Source organism: Lissotriton vulgaris, chromosome 6, assembly GCF_964263255.1.
Source record: "Lissotriton vulgaris chromosome 6, aLisVul1.2, whole genome shotgun sequence".
Lineage (NCBI taxonomy): Eukaryota > Metazoa > Chordata > Amphibia > Caudata > Salamandridae > Lissotriton > Lissotriton vulgaris.
The window spans coordinates 381784319-381803633 of NC_141694.1; the positions used below are offsets into that span (position 1 = coordinate 381784319).

A 19315-nucleotide genomic window follows, 5' to 3' on the forward strand; every position below is an offset into this window, starting at 1 on the left:
GCCGTCACACTAGTCCACCATCTTGCGTCGCCCTGCCACACTGTAAGAAGTAGAGCACGATCCTCAGCTGATAACACCCAGCAGATGCGACATCCAAATAAACTACACCGCCGTTGCACCAGATTTTACAGTTTTCAGGTGCAGTCATACAAACTAGTCTCACCCTGAGTCTCAGCCCCTCCGGTCCACTAATACACCTGGCGCCACCATCTTGTGATCATCGCGGCATTTATTTGCGCCGGCAGTTCACTCACAATTTTATTGAGTGCAGCTCATTTTTCAGGACTTACATTATGTTCCCTCCGCTGCCGAGTGGTTCCGACATCCCGAGGGATGTTTTGCGATCACCTTGACATCCGCTATGCAGTCTTTTTTGGCGGATAAAAATTCCGGTAGGCGAAGCTGTCTTAGAAGGCAGCCATTCTGCAATGTGCCCTCTAGCGCACCCCAAGCTGGATGGCATTGAGCAGCAGGTAACCTAAACCAATTTTAGCCTGACAAGGGCCTAGCTGGGTGGGAGAAGCGGCAGAGGGCTCCCTGCTACTCCGCCATCTTGGTCAAACCCAACACAGAAAACAGCTTTTTATTTGAAACGCTCTGTGTTGCCATGAGGTCCGTCTGGTGTTTGCCCATGCTAAAAAGTGTGACCAAGTGCCATATGGACAACTTTAAAGACCCAGTCAAGGGTCAGAGAGTTGAGGGGGCAGTTCCGACCTTATTCACTAATGGTTTTCTATTGGTTCACATTGCTCAAAAGAGATATTCAGGTCAGGCATCAAAATATGTGCCTCCTCCAGATGAGAAGAGGCATAGAATTGATACAGCTGGGAAGTGAGTGGTTGTGAGGGAAGCCACTCAGAAAAGCTGTACAGCTCTCCAGGTATGTTCTCTATCTGTGGCAGAGGAGTAGGAGCTTACCGCAAAAGGGGGCAAGAACTGGTTGGAGAAGGGAAGGTAATTTTGAATAACATTTAGTGTGCTCTTCACTCCACGGACCCAGCCAGCAGGGAACTCAATACAGGCACCCTGCTGAGACTCCGTATCTTGCTCAGTTTCAGGCTTTAGAGAAGAAGTGTGCTGAAGGAGTATGCTCAAGAAAATCAAGGATGACACAAACTACTACGGCCATGGGCGGTCTGTAGAAACAAAACACTCAGGTTTGCCTTTCGTAAACATCAAATAAGAGGAGGCAGTAGATAGTTCAGGACTCCTACACCAAAGTCCTTCTGTAGAGATGAATACTGTGGCAATGGCATGGGAAGAGGTAAAGGTGGCCTCAGCAGAGGTGCCTCAACGTCCAATCAGTTACTCACCCATCATTCTGTCTATTTGCATAACACCTGTCCGGAAAATACTAAGGTTATTCCTTCTGCAATGGGAGGAACAAAACCAGGGTAATTTGGTGCTCTTGGTGGTGCAACAAGGGTGCTGTCTGGATTTCTACATCATGCCACTAAACCAGCTCATTGCCACGTAATTAGTGAAGCAGCAGAAAGCTGGGCAAATTTTCACTTGGAGATATAATTCTTCAAATATCTATTTCCTCTCTGGGACCATGACAGAATTCTAACTGCCATTGGTCCTCCAATGGATTTTTTACGTGAGCTATCCGGGACTTGGATATTTGAGAATTGGAGGCAAATCCTTATGAGGACCTGGAATAAGAAAATGCCAAAAATCATGCTAACAACATATAACCTTTACTTCAAATATATCTATTCAGAAAACGTTCGGCAAAAAGTTCACACCAAGAATGTCTCAAATACGATATATTTGCTCATGTAACCTATTTATCTAAGCCTTAATTTGAAAGATCGAGAACATAAATCATATTATAATCAGATTTATAGTAAGCCATTTAGTATAATTTGTCACACAATGGCATACAGATTCAACAGGATAAACATTTGCTGGTTACCTAGAACAGAGAGGGGAGAGAGAGAACATTGGGAAAAATAAAGTTTAAGCATTTAGGTTATACAAACCAAAAATGCAGAGTCAAAGCGCAATGAGTCACAGGAATGACTCTTTCGCCGAAGAATTGTACTGGAACACTTTAACATCCGGCAAAGTACTTGTTTGCGTCTGATCGGAAAGTTCAGTTCAAATGGGTTTGGCATAAGGAAGGAAATCAGAGTTCAGTCCGACAGCTTGCCAGGCAGGGAAATTGAAATAATAACTAGCCCCTGACTCTTCCTCCAAGGGGGGAATTATACTTCAAAAGGTTCTGAGTTTACATCCACAAAGTAACTTTTCCATCTTACAATATAGTCTTCTTTTGTTGTCTACAGTAGTCTGCTCATGGTGTGATCAGTACCTCACTAAGAAATCCGAAAGCATTAAGTAATCCTTTTCCAAAATCATCAAGTTCAATAACTTTATATTTCCATCCTTCTCTCAGAAAAAAAGAACATTCACTTTGTTCACTGTTTGTTCTTTCCCATATGCTCTCTCTGAGTTTGCAATTGTATTGATACATTTCTGTTAAGTGTTGCCGTTTCAAGAGAGAATCTATTGTTTGAAAGGCCAAGAAAGAAACTTCATGAAAAGTTCTCACAGCGTTAAAAAATTATTACTTTAGCTGGATTCTGCTTTTCGGATGAGGAAAACGCATTTGAGGCCTACATGAAAACTTGCTGAATCACTATCCTGTTGTTATTATTATTATTATTATTATTATTATTATTGTTAGAAACGCACATTAACCGCTTAACTGCTATGGAACGTCCAGCTCCAGTGCTGGACGTTCCATTGCGCAGGTGCTGTTTGAACGTTCAACGGCCGACGGCAGCACTACGGAGGTAGTGGTGCCGTCGGCCGGCGAACGTGCGCAGCACTTAAGGGGTTAATATGAATAATTAATATGAATATTTCATTTTCCTAGGTAATTCACTTCTCTTAAAAGTTACGTATCAACATTTGATACTACTAAAAAAATATTTCACAGGTTTATATTTTCAAAATAGATTTATATACATACATGTTACTTTTAATATGCACGTTTGTACCACACAATACTGAATACAACTATGAACCTTTATATGGTCAAGCATCCCTAAACTCAGCATTTTATCGTTTTCCAGTGTTCAATTACGTAAGAATTAGTTTGTTATCTCATTTAGGGCTTCAGCAGCACATTTTCTAGGTTAACTATGTTTAGAGTCTTACTCATGTGATTACATTGCATAAGCAAATAACTTTCTCTTTTAAAGCTTTCACATGCTCACGTTGCAAAACATTTCTGCATGCTTTTACAATGCAGTAGAAAATCTTACGTTTTTCATCTTTTACTGTTTTACACAATTTTTTCATCTAAATTATTGTCGTAAATCTCATTTCAAGGTGAGAATTGATACAGGCAATCATCATTAAACTTTTACGCTCCATCATTACTGTAGCCCTGCACTCACAGGGATGTGGGGGTATATCTTGCCCACAAGACTGCTCAACATACCTTGATTCAAGAACAGCAGGATTGACACCTCAATTACCTTTAATTCATGGCAAGCAGATTGTCATTAAAAGCATTTTTACAGATTTATCTGGGTCAAAACGGTATTCATAAAGAATGTCAACATCACAGCCATGTGTTACACCCAGAAGCAAGGGGGGATGCACTCTTCCCAGCTGTCAGCACTAGTCCAAATAGTTTGGCATTGAGCAATTTGGATTCAGATACTTCTCCTAGCAGAAAACCTGTCTGGGGTGGAGACTCATTTTAGAGACCAGTAAGCGAGGAATCATTAACAAGTACACACACAGGAGATCGATCCCCAGGTAATTCAGGGGTACGTTTCCAGATAAGGCATATCCACACATGATCTGTTCACCTCCATGTACCCACAATCGAAGTCTATCGGGTTTGCCCTTTGGATGAATTGGCCATGGGTATTTGCTTACATAAGTATCCTTGCTCTTCATTTTGGTGACACCAACATGGGTGAACAAAGCAAACACAAGGAGATGATGGACTGAGCACTGAAACTGTTCTGACACTCACCCCCAGTCACAGATCTGGGTTGAATCCATCATCGTTCTTTAGCTCACTTTGCCACCCCAGTTCAGACATAGCTGTATGCAAATCAGTTTGACCCTGTGCCTCATTGGAACAGTCCAGCCCGAACTGCCAAACCTTTTATTCCCTGGACCAGGAACAAGCATCATGGGACCGTTTTCACATGGGGGAGGCAGCGGTAGTTTTTGATGCAATTAGAAGTGTCTGTGCACTCAAACAAAAATCTTCTTCTACCTCAACTTCCAGATCAGCTCAGACACCCAGACCTCAGGCAGTTGAATTTAGCAAAGTGGTGCCTGAGGTCCTAAAGTTTGGTTACCTTAAGCTTCCAGAGGAGTTTATGCAGATTGTGTGTGAGGCACGTAAATCTCCCACATGTAACTGCAATGCATCAAAGTGGAAAAGATGTGTCCACTAATGCTTAGGTAAATGAAAGAACGCCACCCCCACCCCCAAAGTATCTGTGCAAGACAACTGCTGTCTTTTACATCTGCAAAATCAAGGCTGGCATACACCTAAATCTGCTTACATTTAGCTGCAATATGAACCTACATGCAAAGCAGAGATTATTTGTCTCTTTTAAAAATGCCTGTAGACAAGGCCTTCGTGGAGGCTTTTAACATGTGATTACTTCAAGAACAGCTTCGCTATCTCGGAATTTGAACATAGCTCTTATAATAGTGATGAATCTTCCCTTCACGTCACATACAATTCTTGTCCTGGCAGGTAGCTTTCATTGGTGCTGTCACCTTTATCAGGCAAATCAGTGAATTACAAGGCACTAACAGTGTAGGTAACCTTTATGCAGGTGCATAAAAATAGTGGTTTGAGTACAACCCCAATTTTTATTCCAAAATATGTTTCCTTTTTATGTAAATCAGACAATTCAGTTACCTATTGTTTGCTCAAACTCACAAACTGTGGCAGAAAGAGCATTACACATGCTCCATGTCAAGAGATGACTGATGTACTATACCAAGAGAGTTAAATCCATACGGAAGACAAAACAACTCTGTTGCTTTTGCAAAACCTCACAAAGGCAATCCTATTTCCAAAGGTACTATGCTAAGATTGTGTGGATATAGGGTTGCTACCTTGTCAACACCACACGTCTATCAAATATTGTGTGTACATCCAAGCCTGTCAGAAGGATTTAATTGGCCAAACAGTTTTCAAACCTGTGGTCCAAACGTGCATCATCTGCTTGTTAGACACTGCTTAAGGGAGTTACTTGCTATAGGTTTGTATCTAAAACAAATGCAGTAACCATAAACTGTTGCTTACCATGTAACTATCTGTAGCTTGTAGTGCTGTAGATTCTCTGGCAGTGAGCAGTTATCCAAGGTGTTTTCCAATTTTGCACCGCATATATATTCTGTCTTAGTTCACTCCTTTCCTCTGGCCTTACTTAAAAGCAATCTGGGGTGGAGTCTTTACCCTGGTCAAGTCAAGTCATAAAATTTATATAGCGCACTACATACCCAGAGGGTCTCAAGGCGCTTAGGGAGGGGAGGAGGATTACTTGTCAAATATCCACGTTTTAAGTTGCTTTCTGAATGCTAGGTGGTTCTGGGTAAGGCGAAGGTAAGTGAGGAGTGAGTTCCATGTTTTAGCTGCCAGGTATGAGAAGGATCTACCTCCCATTGTGGTCTTGTTGATACGAGGTACAGTGGCGAGGGCTTGGCTGGAGGATCGTAGTTGGCGGGATGGGGTGTAGAAGGACAGTCGTGAGTTGAGGCATTCTGGTCCGATTTCGTAGAGTGCTTTGTGTGCGTGGGTTAGAAGTCGGAAAGTGATCCTCTTATTGACGGGTAGCCAGTGGAGGTATTTCAGGTGACCAGAGATGTGTTCGTTACGCGGGATGTCTAATATGATCCTGGCTGAGGCGTTTTGGATTCGTTGGAGTTTTTTCTGGAGTGTAGCGGTAGTACCTGCGTAGAGGGTGTTTCCGTAGTCCAATCGGCTCGTGACCAGAGCATGGGTGACTGTTTTTCTGGTTTCGGTGGGGATCCAGCGAAATGTTTTTTTGAGCATGCGAAGAATGTTGAAGCAGGATGAGGAGACGGCGTTGACTTGTCTGTTCATCGAAAGTGAAGAATCCAGGATAACACCTAGGTTCCGTGCGTGGTCTGTCGGGATGGGTGCTTTTCCAAGGGCTTCCGGCCACCAAGAGTCGTCCCATGCAGAGGGGGAAGTGCCTAAGATGAGGACTTCTGTTTTATCTGAGTTCAGTTTCAGACGGCTGTGTTTCATCCATTCGGCAACTTCTTTCATTCCTTCGTGTAGGTCAGTTTTGGCGGTGTTGGGGTCATTGGTGAGTGAAAGGATCAGTTGAGTGTTATCCGCGTAGGAGATGATGTTGAGGTTGTGTAGGCGGGCGATGGCTGCGAGGGGGCTCATGTATACGTTGAAGAGGGTGGGACTGAGTGAAGAACCTTGTGGTACGCCGCAAATGACTTCAGTGGCCTCGGACTTGAATGGTGGAAGTCGGACTCTCTGGGTTCTTCCGGTGAGGAACGAGGTGATCCATTCAAGTGCTTTTCCTTGTATTCCGATGTTTCTGAGGCGTTGTAAAAGGGTGCTGTGGCAGACTGTGTCGAAGGCTGCAGAGAGGTCGAGGAGGATGAGGGCGACTGTGTCTCCATTGTCCAGTAGAGTTCGAATGTCGTCTGTTGCTGCGATGAGGGCGGTCTCAGTGCTGTGTTTTGCTCGGAAGCCAGACTGTGAGGGGTCGAGGGATTTGTTGGCTTCGAGGAAAGCGGCGAGCTGGTTGTTGACAGCTTTCTCGATGACTTTGGCCGGGAATGGAAGGAGCGAGATGGGGCGGTAATTTTTGAGTTCGGTGGGGTCCGTGTGTGGGTTTTTTCAGAAGGGCGCTGAGTTCAGCGTGTTTCCAGCTTTCCGGGAAGGTGGCGGATTTGAAGGAGCAGTTGATGACGTCTCGGAGGTGCGGTGCTATAACGGAGTCTGCTTTGTTGAAGATGTGGTGAGGGCATGGGTCTGTGGGGGATCCTGAGTGGATGGAGTTCATCAGGCGGATGGTGTCCTCAGTGGAGATTGGGTTCCAGTCGTTAAGGGTGTTCAAGGGGGGTGAATGTTCAGCATATGGTTGGGTGGGTTGGTCGCCGGGTTGGTTGTCGAAGCTGTTGTGGATGTCTGCAATTTTGTTGTGGAAGAATGTGGCTAGGGAGTTGCAGAGAGCTTGAGAGGGGGTGATGTCGTTGGAGTTGGCCGAGGGATTGGTAAATTCCTTGACGATGTTGAAAAGTTCCTTGCTGTTGTGGGCGTTGTAGTCTAGTCGATCCTTGAACGCTGTTTTCTTGGCCTTTCGGATTAGTTGGTGGTGTATGCGGGTGGCGTTTTTGAAGGCGTCCTTGGTGCTGGTGGTTGGGTCTTTTTTCCAGGCCTTTTCAAGGGAGCGGCAGAGTTTCTTGGACTTCTTAAGATCATCGTGCATTATGAGTTTCAGGGGGAGTCATAAGGTATCTTGTTAATCTAAACTTCTTTGAAGAAAAACAACTTTCAAATTCCTGTCCCCAATACTAAATTGTAGAAGTAAGCAGACTATGTGTCTTTACAGTACTGCAAGCTACGAACAGATGCAGAGTAATTAGAATTTTATTTCTGAAATTATTCAAATTATTTCTCAACCTAAATATATTTGAATTGATCATTGTTAAGTGCACAGCTCAAAATTAACCTGAAATGCAAACTAGGTATGTGTTAATTGTTTTCCAAATTAATTTAATATTTAGAGACATGGCTATTGCACGCTGGGGGAAGCATTCAATCGCCTGGACTTCTCAAGTGCAATTCAAGATGTCAGAAAGTTTAACTATGTCGTGAAAGTAAGTACACGTTTCTCATTCTCATTGGGTATCAAATACTTTTTTTTTTTACATGCAGTTTTTTCAATGTTCAGTGTATTTATATCCAAAAGCATTTTCGAATGGAGGAGCATGCATCGAATATTGCACACTATCCAAAAAGATTTGCAGTGGACCATTGTAAGTGGTTGTTGTATTCCCAATACGGACATTCCACATAGTACTCATCAAAACGTCACCTGTGTAAATAAACTATTCTCAAATGTATTGTTTAATATATGCAGCATTCAGTTTGTTTTTTCAACATCTTTACAAATTCAAATCATCTAAAATCACTGGTAGTAGTGTGTCAGACATTTTTGACTGATCATTTTCACCAAAGGTTGTTTTATTGTGTGGGAATGTCAAATTTAAGGTGAAATACAAGCTGAATGGATCTAGACTTAAAAATCTTGCAAATCATATGCTCACCTCACCCTTTTTAGCTAACAGCCAAGCAGATGCCCCAGAGCTTTTGCCATGGAAGACTTTAGGATATGGATATCGGTGCAGCCCAATCAAAGGACCTAGATTCAGCTAGTGTGTAAGTCACATGACCGTCCACCCCATATCTCTTTGCCCAGCAGACAGTTTGGTTCCCCTCTGCTCTACTGTTAAAGAAGCACCCAGCGATTCCAGTGGACAATTAATAGCAATAACTCATTCAACTACCAGCTCTTCGACCATGGAAGAAAGGCTGCTCAAGGAACTCTAGAGGACACAGGCTCAGTCACTACCTGGTGTCTTAACCACTTCGCTGCTAGGCCTTTTCCCCTCCTGTGCTAAGCCTTTTTTTGGCGATTTGGGGTAGTGCGCGCTTAGGCCCCTGTAACTTTTTGACCACATAAGGTATCCACCCCAAATTTGCGTCCTTTTCTTCCAACTTCATGTGGATTCTAAAGGTGCCCAGGGTCTGTGGATTCCCTTGAAGGGGTCCCAGAAATTAAGCAAAATACAGTGAAATGTTAGTTTTTTTCAGAAAAATTGGAAAACGGGCTGCAAATGAAAGCCTCTGGGTTTTTCCCTGCAAATGTTATCAAAAAAGGGTTTGTGGGGCTGAAATCTCCATTCTCTCAGCTTTTAGGGAATGACAGTCTTTTGTCAGAGAACCAACATTTTTCACACAGGTTTGGCATTTTTCAGGGACATAGCCTTTTTTTGCTATTCTTAGAGCTTTCAACCTCCTTCCAGGTAATGGTAGAAATGTGTTTGAAAGCAATAATGGATCCTGGAAAACTATACATTTTCGAAAAGTAGACAAAATTCTGAATTCAGAAAGGGGTAATTTTTCTAAATCCATGAAGGTTTCTTTATAGAAACTAACAGTTAAATATTGGAATAATTGAAAATTAGTTGAAAAAAACTGCCTTTTGTCTCAACTTTTTCATCTGTAACTTCTTGTAATTTTGACAGCTCTTTGAAAGCAATATACCATTACATCCGTTTGATCTTCCTGGTTGTGGGGATATATAGGACTTGTAGTTTCACCAAGAACCCGACGAACTCAGAGCCAAAATCTGAGCAGCAACTTGCATTGATATTTTATTATTTCCCGGGTATAGAGCATTTATTCTTGGAAAATGTATTCATGGAAAAATCGGTACGAAAGACACCTATGTATTTCTGAATTGTGTACAAATTATAGAGTTTAGAAAAAGTATATATTTGCACATTTTCAAAATTGGGAATACTCACACTAGCTTGCGAATTGGTCATTTTTTCAAAATGATTTTTTTTTACACAATGTCTTTCATTGGGAAGGGAGAAATGCATGTAAACTAAATAGGTAATACCAGTTGATTTACAAATCTGAATTACTCTAAGTCTCCCGATAAAAACGGTACCTCACTTGTGTGGGTCGGCCTTTTGCCTGCGACAGGAAACGGCGCAAAATGCAACGTGGTCACACCTCAAGTTAGCAGTTAAAAGTTGACCCTTTTATGGCAAAGTGCCTAGCTGTAGTTTTTGCACCCTAGCTCTGCTGGCACCTAGGGAAATGTAGCAAACCTATACATTTTTTAAAACGAGACACCCAGGGGAATTCAGGATGGGGTGACTCGACTGCCTCCCACCAGGTTCTGTTACCCAGAATCCCTTGCAAAGCTAAAAAAATTCACACAAAAAACGCATTTTCCGCACATTTCTGTGGTGGAAAGTTCTGGAATCTGCGTGGATCAACAAATTTACACCCACCCAGTGTTCCCCCCAGGTTTCCCGAAAAAAGGTACCTCACTTGCCTGGGTCTGCCTAGTGGCTGGGACTGGAAACAGCGCAAAACGCAACGTGGTCGCACCTCAATTTCACATTGAAAACTGGCCCTTTTTTGGCAAAGAGCCTACCTTTCGTTTTTTAACCCTAGCTCTGCCGGCACCTAGGGAAACCTAGCAAACCTATACATTGTTTAAACACTAGACACCCAGGGGAATTCAGGATGGGGAGACTCGACTGCCTCCCACCAGTTTCTGTTACCCAGAATCCCCTGCAAAGCTAAACAATTGACAAAAAAAACGCATTTTCCTCACATTTCTGTGGTGGAAAGTTCTGGAATCTGCGTGGATCAACAAATTTCCACCCACCCAGCGTTCCCCCAGCTCTCCCGAAAAAAATGGTACCTCACTTGCCTGGGTCTGCCTAGTGCCTGCGACAGGAAACAGCGCAAAACGCAACGTGGTTGCACCTCAATTTCACAGTGAAAACTGGCCCTTTTTTGGCAAAGAGCCTACCTTTCGTTTTTGAACCCTAGCTCTGCCGGCACCTAGGGAAACCTAGCAAACCCATACATTTTTAGGTCGAGCGACCTATCTCAATGCGCATGCGCATTGAGTGAGCGGAGCAAGATATAAAGGGGCTTAAACAGAGCTTACCGAGATCGGGCGATTCCATGAAGTGCCCGTGAAAAGCTCTCTCAATACGCATGTGCATTGCCATAAAAAGCGCGTGCACAGACACCAGCCTCCCTCCCACAGTCATCCCCCAGCGTGCGCTGTGCCAACAAACCTTTGAAGTGAAGCTTAGCTTCACTTCAAAGGTATCCGCTACCCCCGCCCCCTGCTTCACACATTTCTCGCATTTCTCCTCCCTGCCTCGCCTCCCTCGCCCTTCAGTGTGCCTTTTCCTAATGTCCAAAGAGTCTCTCCCAAGCTCTACTTAGGCTGCCGGTGGGTTTTAAATTGCACAAAGGCACCTACATATAGCTGTCTTTTTGTTAATGGAATCTTTCTTAATTTATTTAAAGATGTCACTGTAATTTGGACTTCATCAGCGTGCCGTTTTTGTTGATTCCTTCAGAGCATTTTGCACTGATTTCTGGACCGGTTTGGATTGCATTGTGAAACCGCTATGCATTGCATTTGCTTACTTTCTCCTTTATAATCGTACGTTGGCTTTTGTTGTGAGTTGGAAGCTGTAATTGTGACTCTATCAGCGTAGTGCTTTACTTTTAACATCAAAAGCCTTCTCGCTCCGACATTTCGACACGATTTTGAAACAACCCTGCACTCCATCTTGCTGCTGTCTCCTTTCCAATCTCACAAAGACACCAGTTATTGGCTTTGTGTCTCGTTTGTAAATGGATGTGCGTTGCTTTTACTCCAGTCTTCGTTTTCATAATCCACTTCCAGAGTATAAGCCGGCCAACTGTTTTCTTTGCCTATCGCAGCACATCTTGGGTTTGATTACTTTCCTGCTTGTTTTGTGGAGTGTGATCCCTAACACCCCTTGGTTGTTTACTTTGCTGCTTGTGTTCCAAACCTGCTGCCCCATTCGAATCGTATGAAGGCTCCTATACATAGCTGTGTGTCTCTTTTGTCAATCGCTGTTATTTAAAATGAGTACTTTCATGCTTCTTTTCCGTTATGAGCGCTGTCATTTTAACAGAATGCTTCAAATTACAAATATAGACCAGAAGGAAAAAACACACAGCCTTCCACATGCTCAAACAAGACCCATATGCTGCTGTGTCGAAGAGCGGTTGCAATCTGTATAGCTATTAGTCTGCTTTCAGTTCTTAACGAGAGGCTACTCGGCTCTCCTTCCTTACCCCTCCCTCGTTGTCGCAGCCTTTTCACTGCCAATACAGAAAGGTGACCGCGCTTACCAAACAGCTTGTTTTAAAAAAAAAAAAAAAAATAAGAAGGTAGACATAAACTCGTACAGTAAACTCTACCCCTTTCTCAGCCTGACATGCTCTAATCGCCGTTTCTCAGGGCCATCCGCACTCCCAGCATGTAATCTCTCCCAAGCTCTCAGCCCGTCGCACCTTGTTATTTTTATGGACGCATTTACGGCTAAGACTGATTTTGCTCGGGTGAAATGCTTAGGGCTGTTTTCATTTCCTAGTACGGCGGTACTTTGCCAGCAGTAGATTTAATGCATTCATTTTCTCAGTGCCATCTTTAGTGCTTCTAGGAGTCTTTTTTTTAATTTTTTTTTTTTTTACATAATTAGAAGGTAGACACAAACTCGTACAGTATGTGTTAGTTAAGGAGATATTGTAGGGCAGGTAGGTAAATGTCTCACTTGCCCTTACTGCAAATCATGACGGCTTGTTTTTTTCTGTTTGTTTTCTTGTTGCTGTTTTATTTTGGTTTGGTGTCATGTGAGTTGCTTTGCAGACAGCATGACGCCTAGCGCAGTTTGCCCTCCGGTTGGGTGACTTGGCAGTGTGGTGGACGTCACGGATATGTGTTGCCCTGGACTAATACAGCCGTTAACATAAAAATGGAGTTTGGGAGGTGCTTGGAACACATGTGTAGGACGTTTTCATGCGTCACTGGGGAATCTAGTGAGTGTGCGCTTTCCAAAACGAACCTATTCAAAACAGGCATTTAATTTGTTTGAAATCGATGACTGGGACGAATTACCTGATAACAACGTTCAGTTTCTTTCTTTTTAGCATCACATGGCAGTCTGAAAATAGAATTCTTAATCAGTGTTGCAGAGTTGTGCAATTTAATGTTTTTAGGTCTGGTGGACAGAGAGCTTTAGTTATTCATCAGAGATGCCATTTTACCACACAGTACAGAGAGCGTGTGCTTTTGGTTCAGCCATTTGCTGTTGCCTTTATTATCCGCTGGTGCGATAGTCATGACAATGTAAGGAAGGCTGCATGAGTGTGACATTATTTTCCGACTGGGTGTTGTGATAGGGTGAGGCTAGATGAATATCCTTTTCCCTGTGCAACAGTTCATTCTGCACCTCTTCACAGCTCAGTGCCCTGTTGTGCAGGATGTGGCCCCTCTCTCAGCCGTTTAGCTTCTGCCTTTGCCAGTGCTTGTTGAATTGTGTCGTAAGCACAGTCCATTGCAACCGCAGAGCCCAGCCATTTGAGGTGTTATTTTTTTTCATACAGGCATACAGCCAAAGGGACCTAGATGTTGCTTCACACTGTACCAAGGCCATTTCACCCCACACCCCCTCATCCTCACACACCCTCACTCACCCTCACACCCTCACAACCCTCTCACTCTCACTCACCCTCACACCCCTCACTCTCACCCCCTCACCCTCACACACCCTTACCCTCACCCCCTCACCCTCACCCCCTCACCCTGACACACCCTGTCACCCTCACCCTCACACACCCTCACCCTCCTCACCCTCACACACCCTCACCCTCCTCACCCTCACACCCTCACACCCTCACAACCCCTCACTCACCCTCACACCCCCACTCACCCTAACACACCCTTACCCCCTCACCCTCACACTCCCTCAGTCACCCTCACACTCACACTTCCTCACCATCAGCTACCCTCACATCCTCTCACCCTCACACACCCTCACTCACCCTCAACCACCCTCACACCCTCACCCACCCTCACACCCTCACCCACCCTCACACCCTCACCCACCCTCACACCCTCACTCACCCTCACCCCCTCATCCTCACACACCCTCACTCTCCCTCACACCCTCACAACCCTCTCACCCTCACCCACCCTCACCCTCACACCCCCTCACCCTCACACCCCCTCACCCTCACACCCCCTCACCCTCACCCTCACTCACCCTCACACCCTCATCCTCACACACCCTCATCGTCACACACCCTCATCCTCACACACCCTCATCCTCACACACCCTCATCCTCAACCCCCCTCACCCTCACCCCCCCTCACCCTCACACAACCTCTGTCACCCTCACACCCCCTAACCCTCACACACCCTTACTCACCCTCACACCCCCTCACACACCCTCACCCCCCCTCACACACCCTCACCCTCACACCCCCTCACTCACCCTCACACACCCACACACCCTCACCCCCCTCGCCCTCACACCCCCTCACCCCCTCACCCTCACACCCCTCACCCTCACACCCCCTCACCCTCACACCCCCTCACCCTCACCCACCCTCACCATCACACCTCCTCACCATCACATACCCTCACATCCTTTCAACCTCACCCACCCTCACACCCTCACCCACCCTCACACCCTCACCCACCCTCACACCCTCACTCACCCTCACCCCCTCATCCTCACACACCCTCACTCTCCCTCACACCCTCACAACCCTCTCACCCTCACCCACCCTCACCCTCACACCCCCTCACCCTCACACCCCCTCACCCTCACACCCCCTCACCCTCACCCTCACACCCTCACTCACCCTCACACCCTCATCCTCACACACCCTCATCGTCACACACCCTCATCCTCACACACCCTCATCCTCACACACCCTCATCCTCAACCCCCTCACCCTCACCCCCCCTCACCCTCACACAACCTCTGTCACCCTCACACCCCCTAACCCTCACACACCCTTACTCACCCTCACACCCCCTCACACACCCTCACCCTCACACCCCCTCACACACCCTCACCCTCACACCCCCTCACTCACCCTCACACACCCTCACCCCCCTCGCCCTCACACCCCCTCACCCCCTCACCCTCACACCCCTCACCCTCACACCCCCTCACCCTCACACCCCCTCACCCTCACCCACCCTCACCCCTCCTCACCATCACATACCCTCACATCCTTTCACCCTCACACCCCCTCACTCACCCTCACACACCCACACACCCTCACCCCCCTCGCCCTCACACCCCCTCACCCCCTCACCCTCACACACCCTTACCCTCACCCTCAATCACCCTCACACCCCCTCGCCCCCCCTCACCCTCACACACGCTCACTCATCCTCACACACCCTCACCCACCCTCACACACCCTCACACACCTTCACACCCCCTCACACACCCACTCACCCTCACACCCCCTCACACCCCTCACCCCCCTCACCCTCACACCCCTCACCCTCACACCCCCTCACCCTCACACCCCCTCACCCTCACACCCCCTCACCCTCACACCCCCTCACCCTCACACCCACACCCTAACACCCTCGCCCACCCTCACTCAGCACCACCACAGCACCACTTGTTCAAATATGTTCTCTCAATGTTTCAAGCTTTATTACAAATGTCACAAAAAGATGTTAAATAATGCTTTAGGTGTCACATTTGCAAATTCTATAAATATTGGCATTTACAATAACAAAATTAATACATTTGCTATTATAAAAACGTAAACATAACTTAAAAAAGTATTACATTTACAAGACCAAAAGCTCCAACTTTTCTAATGCGAGACCTATTGCATTTCGAAAACTAGACACCCAGGGGAATTCAGGATGGGGTGACTCGACTGCCTCCCACCAGGTTCTGTTACCCAGAATCCCTTGCAAAGCTAAACAATTGACAAACAAAACGCATTTTCCTCACATTTCTGTGGTGGAAAGTTCTGGAATCTGCGTGGATTAACAAATTTCCACCCACCCAGTGTTCCCCCAGGTCTCCTGAAAAAATGGTACCTCACTTGTCTTGGTCTGCCTAGAGCTTGCGACAGGAAACAGCGCAAAATGCAACGTGGTCTCACCTCAATTTCGCAGTGAAAACGGGCCCTTTTTTGGCAAAGAGCCTACCTTGTTTTTGTTTTTTAACCCTAGCTCTGACGGCACCTAGGGAAACCTAGCAAGCCTATACATTTGTGAAAACTAGACACCCAGGGGAATTCCGGATGGGGTGAATCGACTGCCTCCCACCAGGTTCTGTTACCCAGAGTCCCTTGCAATGCTAAAAAATTGACAAAAATAAAAATTTTCCTCACATTTCTCTGGTGGAAAGTTCTGGAATCTGCGTGGATCAACAAATTTCCACCCACCCAGCGTTCCCCCAGGTCTCCCGAAACAAAATGATACCTCACTTGCCTGGGTCTGCCTAGTTCCTGCGACCGGAAACAGCACAAAACGCAACGTGGTCGCACCTCAATTTCGCAGTGAAAACGGGCCCTTTTTTGGCAAAGAGCCTACCTTTCGTTTTTGAACCCTAGCTCTGCCGGCACCTAGGGAAACCTAGCAAACCCATACATTTTTGAAAACTAGACACCCAGGGAAATTCAGGATGGGGTGACTCAACTGCCTCCCACCAGGTTCTGTTACCCAGAATCCCCTGCAAAGCTAGACAATTGACAAAATAAACGCCTTTTCCTCACATTTCGGTGGTGGAAAGTTCTGGAATCTGTGTGGATCAACAAATCCTTACCCACTCAGCGTTCCCCCAGGTCTCCCAAAAAAAATGGTACCTCACTTGCCTGGGTCTGCCTAGTGGCTTCGACTGGAAACAGCGCAAAACGCAACGTGGTCTCACCTCAATTTCGCAGTGAAAACGGGCCCTTTTTTGGCAAAGAGCCTACCTTTCTTTTTTGAACCCTAGCTCTGCTGGCACCTAGGGAAACCTAGCAAACCTATACATTTTTGAAAACTAGACACCCTGGGGAATTCAGGATGGGGTGACTCGACTCCCTCCCACCAGGTTCTGTTACCCAGAATCCCTTGCAAATCAATAAAATTGACAAAAAAACGCATTTTCCTCACATTTCTGTGGTGGAAAGGTCTGGAACTTCCGCGGATCAACAAATTTCTACCCACCCAGCGTTCCCCCAGGTCTCCCGAAAAAAATGGTACCTCACTTGCCGGGGTCTGCCTAGTGCCTGCGACAGGAAACAGCGATAAACGCCACGTGGTTGCACCTCAATTTCACAGTGAAAACGTACCCTTTTTTGGCAAAGAGCCTACCTTTTGTTTTTGAACCCTAGCTCTGCTGGCATCTAGGGAAACCTAGCAAACCTATACATTTGTGAAAGCTAGACACCCAGGGGAATTCAGGATGGGGTGACTCGACTGCCTCCCACCAGGTTCTGTTACCCAGAATCCCTTGCAAAGCTAAAGAATTGACAAACAAAACACATTTTCCTCACATTTCTGTGGTGGAAAGTTCCGCAATCTGCTTGGATCAACAAATTTCCGCCCACCCAGCGTTCCCCCAGGTCTCCCGAAAAAAATGGTACTTCACTTGCCTGGGTCTGCCTAGTGCCTGCGACAGGAAACAGCGCAAAACGCAACGTGGTCGCACCTCAATTTCGCAGTGAAAACGGGCCCTTTTTTGGAAAAGAACCTACCTTTCGTTTTTGAACCCTAGCTCTGCTGGCACCTAGGGAAACCTAGCAAACCTATACATTTGTGAAAACTAGACACCCAGGGGAATTCCGGATGGGTTGAATCGACTGCCTCCCACCAGGTTCTGTTACCCAGAGTCCCTTGCAATGCTAAAAAATTGACAAAAATAACAATTTTCCTCACATTTCTCTGGTGGAAAGTTCTGGAATCTGCGTGGATCAACAAATTTCCACCCACCCAGCGTTCCCCCAGGTCTCCCGAAACAAAATGATACCTCACTTGCCTGGGTCTGCCTAGTTCCTGCGACCGGAAACAGCACAAAACGCAACGTGGTCGCACCTCAATTTCGCAGTGAAAACGGGCCCTTTTTTGGCAAAGAGCCTACCTTTCGTTTTTGAACCCTAGCTCTGCCGGCACCTAGGGAAACCTAGCAAACCCATACATTTTTGAAAACTAGACACCCAGGGAAATTCAGGATGGGGTGACTCAACTGCCTCCCACCAGGTTCTGTTACCCAGAATCCCCTGCAAAGCTAGACAATTGACAAAATAAACGCCTTTTCCTCACATTTCGGTGGTGGAAAGTTCTGGAATCTGTGTGGATCAATAAAACCTTACCCACTCAGCGTTCCCCCAGGTCTCCCAAAAAAAATGGTACCTCACTTGCCTGGGTCTGCCTAGTGGCTTCGACTGGAAACAGCGCAAAACGCAACGTGGTCTCACCTCAATTTCGCAGTGAAAACGGGCCCTTTTTTGGCAAAGAGCCTACCTTTCTTTTTTGAACCCTAGCTCTGCTGGCACCTAGGGAAACCTAGCAAACCTATACATTTTTGAAAACTAGACACCCTGGGGAATTCAGGATGGGGTGACTCGACTCCCTCCCATCAGGTTCTGTTACCCAGAATCCCTTGCAAATCAATAAAATTGACAAAAAAACGCATTTTCCTCACATTTCTGTGGTGGAAAGGTCTGGAACTTCCGCGGATCAACAAATTTCTACCCACCCAGCGTTCCCCCAGGTCTCCCGAAAAAAATGGTACCTCACTTGCCGGGGTCTGCCTAGTGCCTGCGACAGGAAACAGCGCAAAACGCCACGTGGTTGCACCTCAATTTCACAGTGAAAACGTACCCTTTTTTGGCAAAGAGCCTACCTTTTGTTTTTGAACCCTAGCTCTGCTGGCACCTAGGGAAACCTAGCAAACCTATACATTTGTGAAAGCTAGACACCCAGGGGAATTCAGGATGGGGTGACTCGACTGCCTCCCACCAGGTTCTGTTACCCAGAATCCCTTGCAAAGCTAAAGAATTGACAAACAAAACGCATTTTCCTCACATTTCTGTGGTGGAAAGTTCCGCAATCTGCTTGGATCAACAAATTTCCGCCCACCCAGCGTTCCCCCAGGTCTCCCGAAAAAAATGGTACTTCACTTGCCTGGGTCTGCCTAGTGCCTGCGACAGGAAACAGCGCAAAACGCAACGTGGTCGCACCTCAATTTCACAGTGAAAACGGGCCCTTTTTTGGCAAAGAGCCTACCTTTCGTTTTTGAACCCTAGCTCTGCCGGCACCTAGGGAAACCTAGCAAACCCATACATTTTTGAAAACTAGACACCCAGGGAAATTCAGGATGGGGTGACTCAACTGCCTCCCACCAGGTTCTGTTACCCAGAATCCCTTGCAAAGCTAGACAATTGACAAAATAAACGCCTTTTCCTCACATTTCGGTGGTGGAAAGTTATGGAATCTGCGTGGATCAACAAATCCTTACCCACTCAGCGTTCCCCCAGGTCTCCCAAAAAAAATGGTACCTCACTTGCCTGGGTCTGCCTAGTGGCTTCGACTGGAAACAGCGCGAAACGCAACGTGGTCGCACCTCAATTTCGCAGTGGAAACGGGCCCTTTTTTGGCAAAGAGCCTACCTTTCGTTTTTGAACGCTAGCTCTGCCGGCACCTAGGGAAACGTAGC

The 19315-nt window shown here is 46.2% G+C and overlaps 1 protein-coding gene across 4 annotated transcripts in view; it reads left to right on the forward strand.

The window, feature by feature from the left end:
• The window catches only part of FBXO25 (F-box protein 25), an 809765-nt gene that overhangs the window by 260932 nt on the left and 529518 nt on the right, over positions 1 to 19315 (forward strand). For all 4 annotated transcript variants that reach the window (XM_086926400.1, XM_086926402.1, XM_086926401.1 and 1 more), the window contains exon 5: positions 7771 to 7863. In XM_086926400.1, the coding sequence (XP_086782526.1) occupies positions 7771 to 7863 (93 nt within the window). The remainder of the gene's footprint in view (positions 1 to 7770; positions 7864 to 19315) is intronic.